Source organism: Saimiri boliviensis, chromosome 2, assembly GCF_048565385.1.
Source record: "Saimiri boliviensis isolate mSaiBol1 chromosome 2, mSaiBol1.pri, whole genome shotgun sequence".
NCBI classification, from domain to species: Eukaryota; Metazoa; Chordata; class Mammalia; order Primates; family Cebidae; genus Saimiri; species Saimiri boliviensis.
In genome coordinates, this window is record NC_133450.1 from 6,651,425 (window position 1) to 6,665,383 (window position 13,959).

At 36.7% G+C, this 13,959-nt stretch overlaps 2 protein-coding genes across 10 annotated transcripts in view; one reads left to right on the forward strand and one right to left on the reverse strand.

Annotated features, from left to right (window-relative positions):
• MYO9A (myosin IXA) overlaps window positions 1-13,959 on the forward strand; it is a 291,275-nt gene that overhangs the window by 78,000 nt on the left and 199,316 nt on the right. For 8 of the 9 annotated variants that reach the window (XM_074392722.1, XM_074392721.1, XM_074392727.1 and 5 more), the window contains 3 exons: window positions 209-271; window positions 8,776-8,875; window positions 10,665-10,721. In XM_074392722.1, coding sequence (XP_074248823.1) covers window positions 209-271; window positions 8,776-8,875; window positions 10,665-10,721 — 220 coding nt within the window. The remainder of the gene's footprint in view (window positions 1-208; window positions 272-8,775; window positions 8,876-10,664; window positions 10,722-13,959) is intronic. The other variant, XM_074392726.1, reaches the window with a different exon arrangement.
• LOC104651670 (survival motor neuron protein-like) lies at window positions 4,418-7,993 on the reverse strand. Its single transcript, XM_074392560.1, is given in 3 exon segments — window positions 4,418-4,580; window positions 4,583-5,391; window positions 7,860-7,993. Coding segments are annotated over 3 exon segments (1,023 nt in total). The 3' UTR covers window positions 4,418-4,500.

The following is a 13,959-nucleotide window of genomic DNA, read 5'->3' on the forward strand; positions in this document are numbered from 1 at the left end:
TTGCCAGGCTGGTCTTGAACTCCTGACCTCAGGTGATCCTCCTGCTTCTATCTCCCAAAGTGTTGGGATTACAGGTGTGAGCCACCGTGCCTGGCCAATGGTAAATATTTTGAAATGGTCTGCATAGTATTTTACACTGTCTCCAAATACTTGTCTACCTTATATGAAACTTTATTATTTATATCAACCAATTTTATTTTTCTCGTAGTGCCTATGTTGAAAAGTATCTACTGGAAAAGTCCAGACTCGTTTATCAAGAGCATAATGAACGGTACGTATTTTTATTTGTGTAATTAGATGAAGTTAACATTTGTATCATGCAGATTGACTTTTAAGGTCTTTGTGTATTATTACCCTTAATTCAGTTTATATCATGCAAAGCTTTACGCGCAATTGCTATTTCTGTCATGGGTAGTAGAACTTTGTGGTTTTTTAGAGGCTGCTAGGAGATCTTTATTTGGTATATAGAACTATTGTCCTTTCTAAGTTCTAGGCAAACTGTCAGAACAAGTAAGCAGTTTCTCAGTTGTTCCTCGTTGCTCTTGGTAAGCAATGTGCCTTGGGACTTTTCTCCGATTTCCTAGTGTTTTTTCTCTAATTTGAGGAAAAAGATTTCAATAAAGCTCTTAATTCCATTGTAATACTTGAGGTATATAGGTCTTTAGAGATAATATATGTGGTAGCCTTCAGATGGAGAAATAAAATAGAGAAGTAAATTAATAATTTGTTTAATCTACGGTGAGGTAAAATAGTTGAGAGAGTTTGACCTACATTCAAATCTTGGATATGCCTTGGACATCTCACTTAACTTCTCTGCTTCTTGGTTATTTATTACCATTTTAGAGATGGAAAACTGTTAGTAACTTTTTCTAACACATTTTAATGATAATGAAATAAAGGGATATAACTCTTACTTTCTTGATTTTGGAGAATGAATGAGAGGTGAAGATCCAGTTTTCACAAACTGATTTTTAAAAGAGTTTGTGAAGGATTGGGTTAATTCTTTAAACATTTGGTAGAATTTTCTGGTTTTGGCTTTTGTGTGAAATTTTGATTACTAATTCAAACACTTATAGTTATTATAGATCTTTTCAGACTTTATGTTTCATTTGTAGTCAGATTTGGTAGTTTTTATTTTTCTAGGAATTTGTCCATTTCATCTAGGTTGTCTAATTTGTTGCCAAAAACTTGTTTTGTAGTATCTCTTACAGCCTTTTTTATGTAAGATGGGTAGTAATGTTCCTCTTTCATTCATTCCTGAATTTGACTCTCACTGTGTCTCTCTCATCAGTTTAGATAAAAGTTTGTTAATTTTGAAGACGTTTTCAAAGAACCAATCTTTAGTTTCATTGATGTTCTCTATTTTCTTTTTTTTATTCCCTATTTTTAAAATTTCTGCTCTGATATTTATTATTTCCTTCCTTCTGCTTGCTTTGGATTTAGTTTGCCTTTTCCCCCTAGTTTCTTAAGATGGATGGTTAGGTTATACATTTGAGATCTTTTTTATATGGGTTTACAGGTATAAAGTCCCTCTAAATACCGCCTCAGCTGTTTACATGTTTTGGTGTAGTGTTTTGTTTTTGTGCATCTTGGAGCATTTTATAATTTTGCTTGTGACTTCTTTAACCCACTGGTTATTTAGGAATGTGGTGCCAAATTTTCATGTGTTTGTATTTTGGAAATTTGTTATTGATTTCTTATTTCATTGCAAAGTGTTTGGAGTAGTTGTATGATTTCAATCTCCTTAAATTATTGAGACTTGTTTTCTAGTAGACTACATATGGTCTAGCCCGGAGAATATTCCATGTGGACTTGAAAAAGTATATCCTCCATATGTTGGTTCGAGTGTTCTATAAATGTGTTAGGTCTAATTGGTATAGAGTAATTTTGAAGTCCTCTTTTTCTTTGTTCATCTTCTGTCTAGTTACTTTCTTCACTATTGAAAGTAGAGTATTGCAGATTGTCAGTATTATTGTTGAACTGTATACTTTTTCCCTTAGTTCTATCAAGTTGTTTTTATGGCTGGGTGCACTGGCTCACACCTATAATCCTAGCATTTTGGGAGACCAAGGTGAGTGGTTCATTTGAGATCAGGAGTTTTAGACCAGCCCGGCTAACATGGTGAAACTAAAAGTACAAAAACTAGCCAGGTGTGGTTGCATGCGTCTGTAGTTCCAGCTACTTGAGAGGCTGAGTCAAGAGAATCACCTCAACCTGGAAGGTGGAGGTTGCAGTGAGCCGAGGTTGCGTCACTGCACTGCAGCCTGGGTGACAGTGGGACACTGTCTCAAAAAAAAAAAAAAAAAAAAAAAAAATTCAGGCCACGCGCGGTGGCTCACGCCTATAATCCCAGCACTTTGGGAGGCCGAGGCGGGTGGATTGCGAGGTCAAGAGATCGAGACCATCTGGTCAACATGGTGAAAGCCCGTCTCGTCTCTACTAAAAGTATAAAAATTAGCTTGGCATGGTGGTGCATGCCTGTAGTCCCAGCTACTCAGGAGACTAAGGCAGGAGAATTGCCTGAACCCAGGAGGCGGAGGTTGCGGTGAGCCGAGATTGCGCCATTGCACTCCAGCCTGGGTTACAAGAGTGAAACTCCGTCTCAAAAAAAGAAAAAAAAAATTCTTTTTGCTCACTGTGTTTTTCGGTTCTGTTCTTAGATGGTGTGTGCACGTACACATGCACATGCGCGCGCACACACACACGGTTCTATCTTCTCGACCACACACACACACACACACACACACACACACACACACACGGTTCTGTCTTCTTGACCACACACACACACACACACACACACACACAAACACACACACACAGGGTTCTGTCTTCTTGACCACGCACATTACACACACACACACACACACACACACACACACACACACAGACAAACACAGAGTTATATCTTCTTGACTCTAGGAACAAGTTTGGTCTTTAACCTTGTTTTACCTGGGATTAGTAAAGACTCTCCAGCTTGCTTTTGAATATCGCTTTTGTGGTATCTTTTTTCCATCTTTTTATTTTTAACCTATTTGTGTCTTTGAGTCTAAAGCTTGTCTCTTGTAAATAGCATGTAGGTGGACCATACATTTTATTTTTATCCATTATACCATTTATCTACCTTTAGATTATTTTTAATCTATTTATACTTAATGTAATTATTGATAAGGTAGGATTATGAATACCATTTTGCTATTTGTTTTCCATGTGTTAACAGTGTGTGTGTGTGTTTTTTTGCTCTTCTGTTCCTACCTTCTGCATTAAATAAATGTTTTCTAGTGTATCATTTTAATTTCATTGGTATTGTTTAAATTTTTTTTAAAAAATTCAATATTTTTATTATATACTTTTTTGATTTTTATTTGAGTTTATTAATTTTTTTGAATTAATACATGCACAAGGTAAAAAATTAAATAGCACAGAAGGACTTAAAATGAAAAACAGTTTCCCATCCCACCCTTTTGAAATCTAGTCCTATTCCCTAGAGGAAATTTATTTAACGATATTTATTTTAGATCATCTAGTAACTACCTTTCTAACTTTAAATAATATGTTTGAACAATAATTTGACTTACTGACTTTACATGATCTTTAATAATTCCCCATTACAAAAGATAAGTATTCAACCTATTATATACTTTTAAACATACAGAAGATAGGAAAAAAAAGTACAATGAATAGCCATATACATGTCAATTGGATTTGGTAACATTTTGCCACATATGCATCACATACATTTTGGTAAACCATTTTAAGCATTTTACGAGGCATCTAACACTTCATTCCTAAATGCTTAACTACGCAAATTAAGAGTCTTTTATAAACTATAACATCCTTCTCACAGCTCATAAAATTAGCAATAATTATCTAATGTCATTCGAAATCTACTCCATATTCGAATTTTCTCAACTGCCTCACCACTGTGCTGCCCCCATCCCCACCCCCCACCCCAGTCTTTTACAATGATTTTTCAAAATAGGGTCCAATATAAAATTTCACATTGCATTTGGTTATTACATAACTTTTACTCTTGAAGAGTTACCCATTCCACTTCCTTTTTTCTTTTTTTTGAGACGGAGTTTCGCTCTTGTTACCCAGGCTGGAGTGCAATGGCGTGATCTCGGCTCACCGCAACCTCCGCCTCCTGGGTTCAGGCAATTCTCCTGCCTCAGCCTCCTGAGTAGCTGGGATTACAGGCATGCACCACCATGCCCAGCTAATTTTTTGTATTTTTAGTAGAGACAGGGTTTCACCTTGTTGACCAAGGTTGGTCAACAAGGTGATCTCTTGACCTTGTGATCCACCTGCCTAGGCCTCCCAAAGTGCTGGGATTACAGGCTTGAGCCACCGTGCCCGGCCTCACTTCCTTTTTTCTTTCCTAACACTGACACTTTGAAGAAATGAAGCCAGTTATCTTCTGTAACGTTTCACATTCCAGATCTGTCTGATTGTTTCTTCAGTGGTATCATTTACTGCTGGTCTGTGCCACGTTTCTCCTTAATTTAAGGAATGTGAACACCTCCCTTCTTTTTGATTTTGTCTGAAACCCATATAATAGCCGGTATGATAGCCACTATGTACCTCGAGATTAACATACTTCCCAAAGCATCAGCATCATCAAAAGAATCTGGACATATGGGAGGTGGTGGGGGAATTATTGGTGGTCCAGAAGGAAATGGAGGCAGGCAGTGTGGTAGAAAGGGAGGTGGTGGTGGTGGTGGTGGTGGTGGTGGTGGTGGTGGTGGTGGTGGTGGTTGGGCATTGAATTTTAGACCTGGCTTTCCTGGTCCCAGTCTTGGCCCTGGCATAGGGGGTGGCGGAGGGAAAAAAGAGTTCCATGGAGTAGCTTTGGACTTGATGTTATCTGATTTATTTCCAGGAGACCTGGAGTTCTCGCTTTCATCTGTTGAAACTTGACTTGCACTTTCATTCTCTTGAGCATTTTGTTCTATATTATTAGCTACTTCGGAGATTGGGTAAAGTAGCTCAGACAGATTTTGCTCCTCCCTGTTTCCATATCCAGTGTAAACCACAACACAGGTTTCTCTCTTAAAGTCAATTGAGGCAATGGTAGCTGGGTAAATGCCACCGTCTTCTGACCAAATGGCAGAATATTTGTCCCCGATTTTCCACTGTTTTACAGGAGCTGCAGTATTCTTCTTTTGGCTTTTATTCTTCTTCGCAGGTTTTCTTTTAGGCGTGCTTTTTGGTTTACCTGAAGTTTCACAAACGTCACCATTCTTTAGAGCATGCTTAAATAAAGCCACGGCTTTATCATACGCTTTTATCAATGCTGTATCATCCCAAATGTCAGAATCATCACTCTGCTGCCGCTGCTCATTGCCATGGCATTTCTTTTTATTATTTTTTCTTTTTTTATTGGTTACCCTGGGTATTGTAGTTAAAATCTTAACTTATAACAATGTAGTTTGGAATAATGACAACTTAATTTTGATAGTATACAGCAAACTTCGCTTGTATGTAGCTCTATTCCTTTCTTGCTGCTTTGTGCTGTAATTGTCATGCAAATTACTTATTTGTGGTTGTACATCCATCAACACAGATTTATAATTAGTGCTTTATGTAATTTTTCAAGTTTAATAGGAAAAAGTGCTATAAATAAAAAATTGGTCAGGTACAGTGGCTCATGCCTGTAATCCTGGCACTTTGGGAAGCCAGGGTGGGTGGATCACTTGAGGCCAGGAATTCAAAACCAGTCTAGACAACATGGTAAAACCTTATCTCTACAAAAATTAGCTGGACGTGGTGGTGCACACCTGTAGTCTCAGTTGCTTGGGAGGCTGAGGTGAGAGGGTCCCTTGAAACAAGGTGGAGGTTGCAATGAGCCGAGATCATGCCACTGCACTCCAGCCTGGGCAGTAGAATGAGATCCTGTCAACCAATCAATCAATGATTAATTAATTTATAGTGTCTTTTATATTTACCTATGTAGTTACTTGTACCAGTGTTTTTTATTTTTTTATGTTTGCTCAAATCTTGTCTAGTGTCCTTTTATTTCAGTCAGAAAAATGAACTCCCTTTAGTATTTCTTGTAAGGCCCATCTGTAGCTATGAAGTCTCTTAGTTTTTGTTTCTCTGGCAGTGTCCTAATTTTTGCTTTATTTTGCCTGGATATACCCTTTTTTTTTTTTTTTTTTTTTTTTTTTTTGAGACAAAGTCTCACTCTTGTTGCCCAGGCTGGAGTGCAGTGGCGTGATCTCAGCTCACTGCAACCTCCGCCTCCCAGGTGCAAGCTATTCTCCTGCTTCAGCTTCCCAGGTAGCTGGGATTACAGGCTCCTGGTACCACGCCTGGCTAAGTTTTTTATTTTTAGTAGAGATGGGGTTTCACCATGTTCGCCAGGCTGATCTCAAGCTCCTGACCTCATGTGACCCGCCTGCCTTGGCCTCCCAAAGTGCTAGGATTACAGGTATGAGCCACCATGCCCGGCCAGATATACACTTCTTGATTGACAGCTATTTTTTCCTTTCAATGTTTTGAATACATTATCTGCCATGGTTCTTGATGAGAAATCAGCTGTTAATCTTATATTAGGATTTCTTGATGAGGAATTTCTCTCTTTGTGCTTTCAAAATTCTCTTTGCCTTTGCCTTTCAAGAATTTTGGTTTGTCAAAATGTGGATTTGTTTGAGTTTATACTCTCTAGAGTTCATTGAGTTTCTTGGATGTGCAGATTAATGTTTTCTATCAAATTTGGAGAGATATTTTGGCAATAGCTTTTTCAAATATTCTTTATGTCCCTTTCTTTTTTCTTATTTTAGAACTTTCAGTATGTATGTGAGTCTTTTTAATGGTGTCTCGCAGGTCTCTGAGACCTTGTTTATTATTGTCTGTTTTTTTCCTTTTGTTCCTCAGACGAGTTTCAGTTGACCTGTCTTCATGTTTGTTGATTGTTTCTTCAAGTTCGCTGTTCTTTCTTCTGCCTACTCATTTGCTGTTGAGCTCCTCTAAATATTCATTTCAGTTACATTTTTCAACTTCAGAATTTTTTTTATTAGCTTCTTACAAGTCCTTTATATTTGATAGTCTCTATTTGGTGAGACAGTGTTCTCATACTAAAGTTCATTAAATGTGAGTTTCTTTACTTCATTGAACACATTTAAAATAGCTGATTAAACTTCTGTCTGTTAAGTCTAATGTCTGGATTTTTTTCAGGGACAGTTACTAATGAATACTTTTTCTACTTTGTATTGGCTGTACTATCTTCTTTCTTTGCATGTCTTATAATTTTTTTGTTGTTGTTGACGTTGAAAACTGGATTTTTTTGGCTGGATGTGGTGACTCATGCCTGTAAGCCAGCACTTTGGGAGATCAAGATGGGTAGATCACCTGAGCCCCCATAAGTTCGAGACCAGCCTAGGCAACACAGGGAAACTGTCTCTGCAAAAATTAGCCAGGTGTGGTGGTGCACACCTGTGGTCCCAGCTGTTAGGGAGGCTAAAGTGGGAGAATCATTTGGGCCTAGGAGGTCAAGGCTGCAGTGAGTCATAAGCATGCCTCTGCCTTCTAGCCTGGGTGACAAATATCCTCTCTTTAAAAAAAACAAAAAAACAAAATTGGATTTTAAAAATAATTTAATGTGGCAACTCTGGAAATGAGTCCTCTCCTTCCAGGGTTTGATTGTTTTGTGGGTTTTTTGAACTAATTTTAGAAAGTTGATATTCTTTTTTGAGTGTGGCTATTGAAATACCTGCTCATTTAACTTAGCTGTCAGGTAATAACTGGACAGAGATTTATTTAAATGCTTGTAAACAGTAAGTAAGTCTCTCAGTCTTTGCCACAGGGCTCTCTATGTATATTCTGTCATGACTTCAACACTTAGCTAGGTATTTTACAAATCTACCTTAGCCTTTATTTTCTGCTTGTGCAGACCTTCAGAGTTAACCAAAGGTGAGAGTTTATATTTCATCTGGTCTTTTCTGAGAGCACATACAACCGTGTGCATGCCCACAGCATTATGCATGCACATGGCCTTCTAGATTCTTAGGAAATTTATTGGAGCTTTTCAAAGCCAGTATGAAGATGACATTCACCAGCTTTTCCTTTTAATTTTCTTCGTTTGCCTAACTTTGATCCACTACTTTAGGAAATATGCTGTTGAACGGTTGCCTCAGTTTCTTTCTTTGAATGCCTCTGGGGAAAAGATCTTTGCTCTATGTGAAGTCTGAATCAAGTCTTGTAGAGTCAGCCTTGAATATGGCTGCTTACAGGGAACCACCAGACAGTTCAAATAATGGTATTTCCTAGGGAATGAGGCTTTGAACAAGCTCAGACCCTGTTCTGACCTTTCTAGTGGCTGCCAGTCTTCTGATGTCCTCCAAGCTTGCAGGCTGTTGGTTTTCAAGGGGATGGAATAGGGCAACTTAAAAACACTACAAAGCCATTTTTACCAAGATTTAGTTATTTTAATTGAGTAAACACTCTTTGGGTTGCTGCAAGCTTTTGGTTAGTTTCCATAGTTCTGAAAAATTTAGTAATGTCAGATTTGCCAGATTTCTCATTGGTTTTATGGAGGAGAGAATTTTTAGAGTTCCTAACTTTGTTATTTTGCTGCCTTCATCCCTCTCTTTTATATTCCACATCCAAAACATCATTCCATTTTTAGGAGTATTTAAATACTGAATTTATCACATTTATGTTAAAAAATGAAGCGAAGCTGATACATTTTACTAATTACTGTTTGCTTCCCCCCCCATTAAATGATAACCATAAATCACACGTTATAAAATTACACTTCTTTGTTTCCCACAGGAACTATCATGTATTCTATTACCTCCTGGCAGGAGCAAGTGAAGAAGAGAGATCAGCATTCCATCTTAAGCAACCAGAGGAATATCATTATCTCAATCAGGTGAGAGTTCATAAAAAGCATTTTGAAGTGTGGGGCATTATTAAATTTAATGCTTCAAAAAAGTCTTTTTTTTAGTACTTTCTTTCCAAAACCTGGGAATGGATATTAACTAGCATTTTCATACATGTACTCTACAGATCTATGAGATGCAGTTCTCAGATTTTAAGATGATTACCACTTCCATATAAGTGTTAAAAGTTCATATACATACGTGCTTTTGTTTTCTCTGAGATTCTTTAAGAAAATAATAATAAGCTGTATATTGATACTTCTATATTAGAAAACTTTTACCTAAGTGATTTACTTTTTACAAACCCCAGGATATTAAATGTTACTAATGATTAATTCTTGTCCTTTGCAAGGGATTACCTGAAACCTAATTTACATGTTCTGAAGTCTAATACACATACCTCTTTGCATGATACTGTGATACTGACTTAGTGTATGACTATTTTTACAATTTAATGAATAGTCCTCTTAAACATTCAGTATGAAAGTCATCAAAGGCAAATGATTTAGAAAATTTGGATCTTCCCTCAGAACTCAAAATTTATCCCTAAACTTCCACATTAAGGAGTAATTCTCACGTTTCATTACATTGACTTTACTAATTTTATTTCTCTTAGTAACACAAATTTTATAACAAGCATTAATGGGATTGATAGAACAAACAGTAGATCATTTAAATAATAGATTTCTATTGTTGGGGGCAAGGTTTCATGTCTGTGGAAAGAAATTCCTTTATGACAGTTAAATAAATCCTTATGAAGGTTTTGTAAGCAAATTGACATCAGATGGTTTAAAGATTGCAGTATATATTTAGGGTTATGAAGGTTATATCTTTGGCTGGACACAGTGGCCCACACCTGTAATCCCAGCACTTTGGGAGGCTGAGGTGGGTGGATCACCTGAGGTCAGGAGTTTGAGACTTACCTGGCCGATGTGGTGAAACCTTGTCTCTACTCAAAATACAAAATAATTAGCTGGGTGTGGTGGCACACACCTGTAATTCCAGCTACTTGGGAGGCTTAGGCACAAGAATGGCTTGAACCCGGGAAACAAAGGTTGCAGTGAGCCAAGATTGTGCCACTGCACTCCAGCCTAGGTGACAGAGCAACTGTCTCAAAAAAGAAAAAAAAAAGTTATACACTTAACTTTTCACAAGATGTACAATGTGTTGTATTAACTGTTATTTCTTAATTTTGAAACTACATATATTAGTATAATCTAACTTGACTTTGTATTAATACATTGAGAATTCTATTTAAAATATTGCTTTCTGATACAGTGTTAAACATTTTTACTAGGTAGAATTAACTAGCTTTTCAAAAATATTTGCTAATTCAGCTTTTGAGTTTTTTCCCTCCCCATTTAAAACTATTTGCATTATATTTGGGTGATTAAAGATTTTCTTTTTTACAAAGTAATAATCTCTCATAAATAAGCTGATAGTAGTTAGTATTACAGAAGTCCGGAATTTTACTATTCTTTTCAGATCTTTTTCTAATGAATGGCCGTAGCATATTTCTGTCATAATGTCAGTTTTCATAGGATATGGGACTCAGTTTATATAAATAACAGTCACTAGAGCCCATAGTGTTTGAGTTGGGTAGAATAGTATACAGTCTCCCAGAATCTTAATACTTACTTTGTTATTTCTTGTTTTATGCTGCTCCGCAAAATACTTTTCGGTGGTTAGCAGCAGTGCTAACTGTACACCACATCTAAGAGATCATTAGAAAAGTATAATAACCGTTACTTCTACCTAACTAATCTGCCTTACTTTCAGATAACAAAGAAACCCCTCAGACAGAGCTGGGATGATTATTGCTATGACTCTGAGCCGGTCAGTACAAGTACCTAAATATTTTGTGTTCCTGTCAAAGGGTCCTCACATTGCTCATTTGCATCCATCTGAAGATTTAGAATGCAAATCAGCTGAAATACAAAGAATCGTAGGAAGGAAGATAAATCAATGTTTAATTTCTTTGGAATGATTGATTTATATGTATGTAGTTGGTTGATTAAAAACCAGTTAATTTACTTTTTGGGGGTATTTTCTGGTTGTTAAGACTTAGTCCACATTCAGTATTTCTTTTGACAAACATTAAATTGATTATATTCCTGATTCTTCAGCATTGATGTGGATTTGTATGAACTATAGTTTTTTCCCTTTTATTTTTTAAAATTATTTTTTAGTAGTTTCATCACCTGCATGAGAAGTAATTATTTATTTAAAAAAATTGTATCCATTATGTTTTATATGTCAGCAGTCTTTTCATATACTGAATGCATGTATATTTTTCTTTGATTTTTTTCCCAATAGCAAGTCTGTAGCCTTAATAAAATTATCCAAAAATAAGTATTGAAATTTCTATAAATACTTTTTTTTTTTTTTAATTAATTTTTGAGACAGAGTCTCTTTTGGGGGAGTACAGTGACATGATCTTGGCCCCCTGCAGTCTCCATCTCCTGGATTCAAGTGATTCTCATGCCTCAGCCTCCCAAGTAGCTGGGATTACAGGCATGCGCCACCACGCCTGGGTAATTTTTCTATTTTTAGTGGAGATGGGGTTTCACCATGTTGGCCAGGCTGGTCTTGAACTCCTAGCCTCAAGTGATCTGCCCTCTTTGCCTTCCAAAGTGCTGGGATTACATAAGCCACCATGCCCAGCCTATTTTACATTTTAAATTGAGTGATTTAAGGGGATATATGATGTAATGTAAAATGAATAGGTAAATTTTGTTTTAACTTAAAAAATTTTATTATTATATTTTAATAAATATATTTTTAAATTAGAGACAGAGTATCACTGTGTTGCCCATGGTGGTCTTGAACCTCTGGCGTCAAGTGATTCTCCTGCCCTGGGCTGTCAAAGTGCTGGGATTATAGGCATGAGCCACCATACCCAGCTAAATTTAGCTTTATGTGTTATATTTTATGACAAGTTTGTAACCATAAAAAGCGTACATACTTTTTTTTTCTTAAGTTTTCAATTAAGTCCGTTGTGAAAGGCTGAAAACACACACTAACCTTTCTATATCCATTAATTAACTAATTAATTAATTTATTAAATATTCTTTCTGAAAACATGTCTTAGTCCTTGCTCTAAAGAATCACAACTGGTTCTCACTGCATGTTTATAAACTTCACTAATTGCAGAACTAGCCTATTTCACAGGTGAGAAGGATCAGTATACGTGGATAATAATTTTTCCTTTAGACAAATTTGTATTACTGTTTCATTATCAGGTAATTTTGGGGTTTAGATTTAACATTTTGGGGAAAAATATGACATTTAAATTTATGGAATTTGATACATTTTAACGAAAAAATTTAAGTTGTTATGCCATTCTTAGGAAGCTCCCCCTTTACCTTTTTCATGTACTATATACCAAGTGACCATGCCTCCTTGGAAAGCAGGTGGGGGACTGCAAACATACACTGCAGATAGAAGACTTGATCATCTGAGCTTACAGTGAAGTTGTGAACTGATCTGCTACTATTCAGAGACATTCTAAGTCATACTTAAGAATTCTGGGGCTAAGAGTAGTGGCTCATGCTTGTAATTCAACATTTTCAGAAGCTGAGGTGGGAGAATTGCTTGAGACCAGGAGTTTGAGACTAGCCTGAGTAACAAAGCAATACCCTGTCTCTACAAAAAGTGAAAAATTAGCCAGGCATAGTGATGCACACCTGTAGTTCCAGCTGTTCAGGAGGCTGAGGCAGGCAGATTGCTTGAGCCTAGGAAGTTGAGGCCACAGCGAGACAAAATCATACCATTACACTCCAGCCTGGGTGACACAGCAACACTCTATTTAAAAAAAAAAAACAAACATGGATTTGGGCTCTGAAGCAGATTGACCTGACATGAATACTGGCTAGTTTACTTTCCAGTTTCGAGACCTGCAGCAGGTCATGTAATTGTTTTGTTCTCATCATTTATTTTAGGGGTTAATAATGGTTTTATGAGTCTTAAAGTCATGCATGTAAAGAACTTGATAGAGTGCATAATCCTTAGTAAGTGCATAGCGAATGTTGTTGCTACCGTTGCTTCCACCATTTAAGTAATCATTACTGATCTTTCCCTTTAGAAGAACTTTGTAGTCATAATCTCCTCCTCCATTAATAATACTTTCCTCACCATTATCCATTTATTATGTTTTAAAATTTATAGTTTGAAATTTAATTAATTTCTGATTGTTTTTCTTATGTTAATTAATAAAAGTCAGCAGTCTGAGGATCTTTCATTCTTTTCTGTTAGCTCCTCCTTATAATATTATTGAGGACAAACAACTTTGTTTCCCTGTGAGTTATGAGAACTTATGTGACTAGTATTACAGGTAGAGAGGATTGAGGACTGTTACGTTGTACTGCATTACTTAGGTATTTTGTGGAACTGTATAAATGGTCCCAAGGAGACCTATAGTTAGAAAATAGTTTTTTACAAGGGACCTGTTATTGCCTTTGTATGGTGATTTAATTCCATTTAAGGGTTATCCTATTAAATAAGCACAAACAGCTGTGTTGCATGGGAGAGAGCAGAGGATTTGGAACTACATACATTGTGATTTGGCCAACCCTGTTATTTATAAGATTTTTTTTTTTAACTTTTGGAAAGTTATTTAACCTATGAATCTATTTTCTCATCTGTAAATGTATATATAACTATCTCCTTGTGTTTTGAGGTTTTAGTATATCTCATGGTGATTGATAAGTAGAAGATATTTAATAAGTGCTAATTTCCCCAAATGGTAATAATTTATTAAAATGATGATGATGATGATGGTGATGATGATGATGATGATTTTTTTTTTGAGACAGAGTTTCACTCTTGTTACCCAGGCTGGAGTGCAGTGGCGCGATCTCGGCTCACCGCAACCTCTGCCTCCTGGGTTCAGGCAATTCTCCTGCCTCAGTCTCCTGAGTAGCTGGGATTACAGGCACGTGCCAACATGCCCAGCTAATTTTTTGTATTTTTAGTAGAGACGGGGTTTCACCATGTTGACCAGGATGGTCTCGATCTCTCAACCTCGTGATCCACCCGCCTCGGCCTCCCAAAGTGCTGGGATTACAGGCTTGAG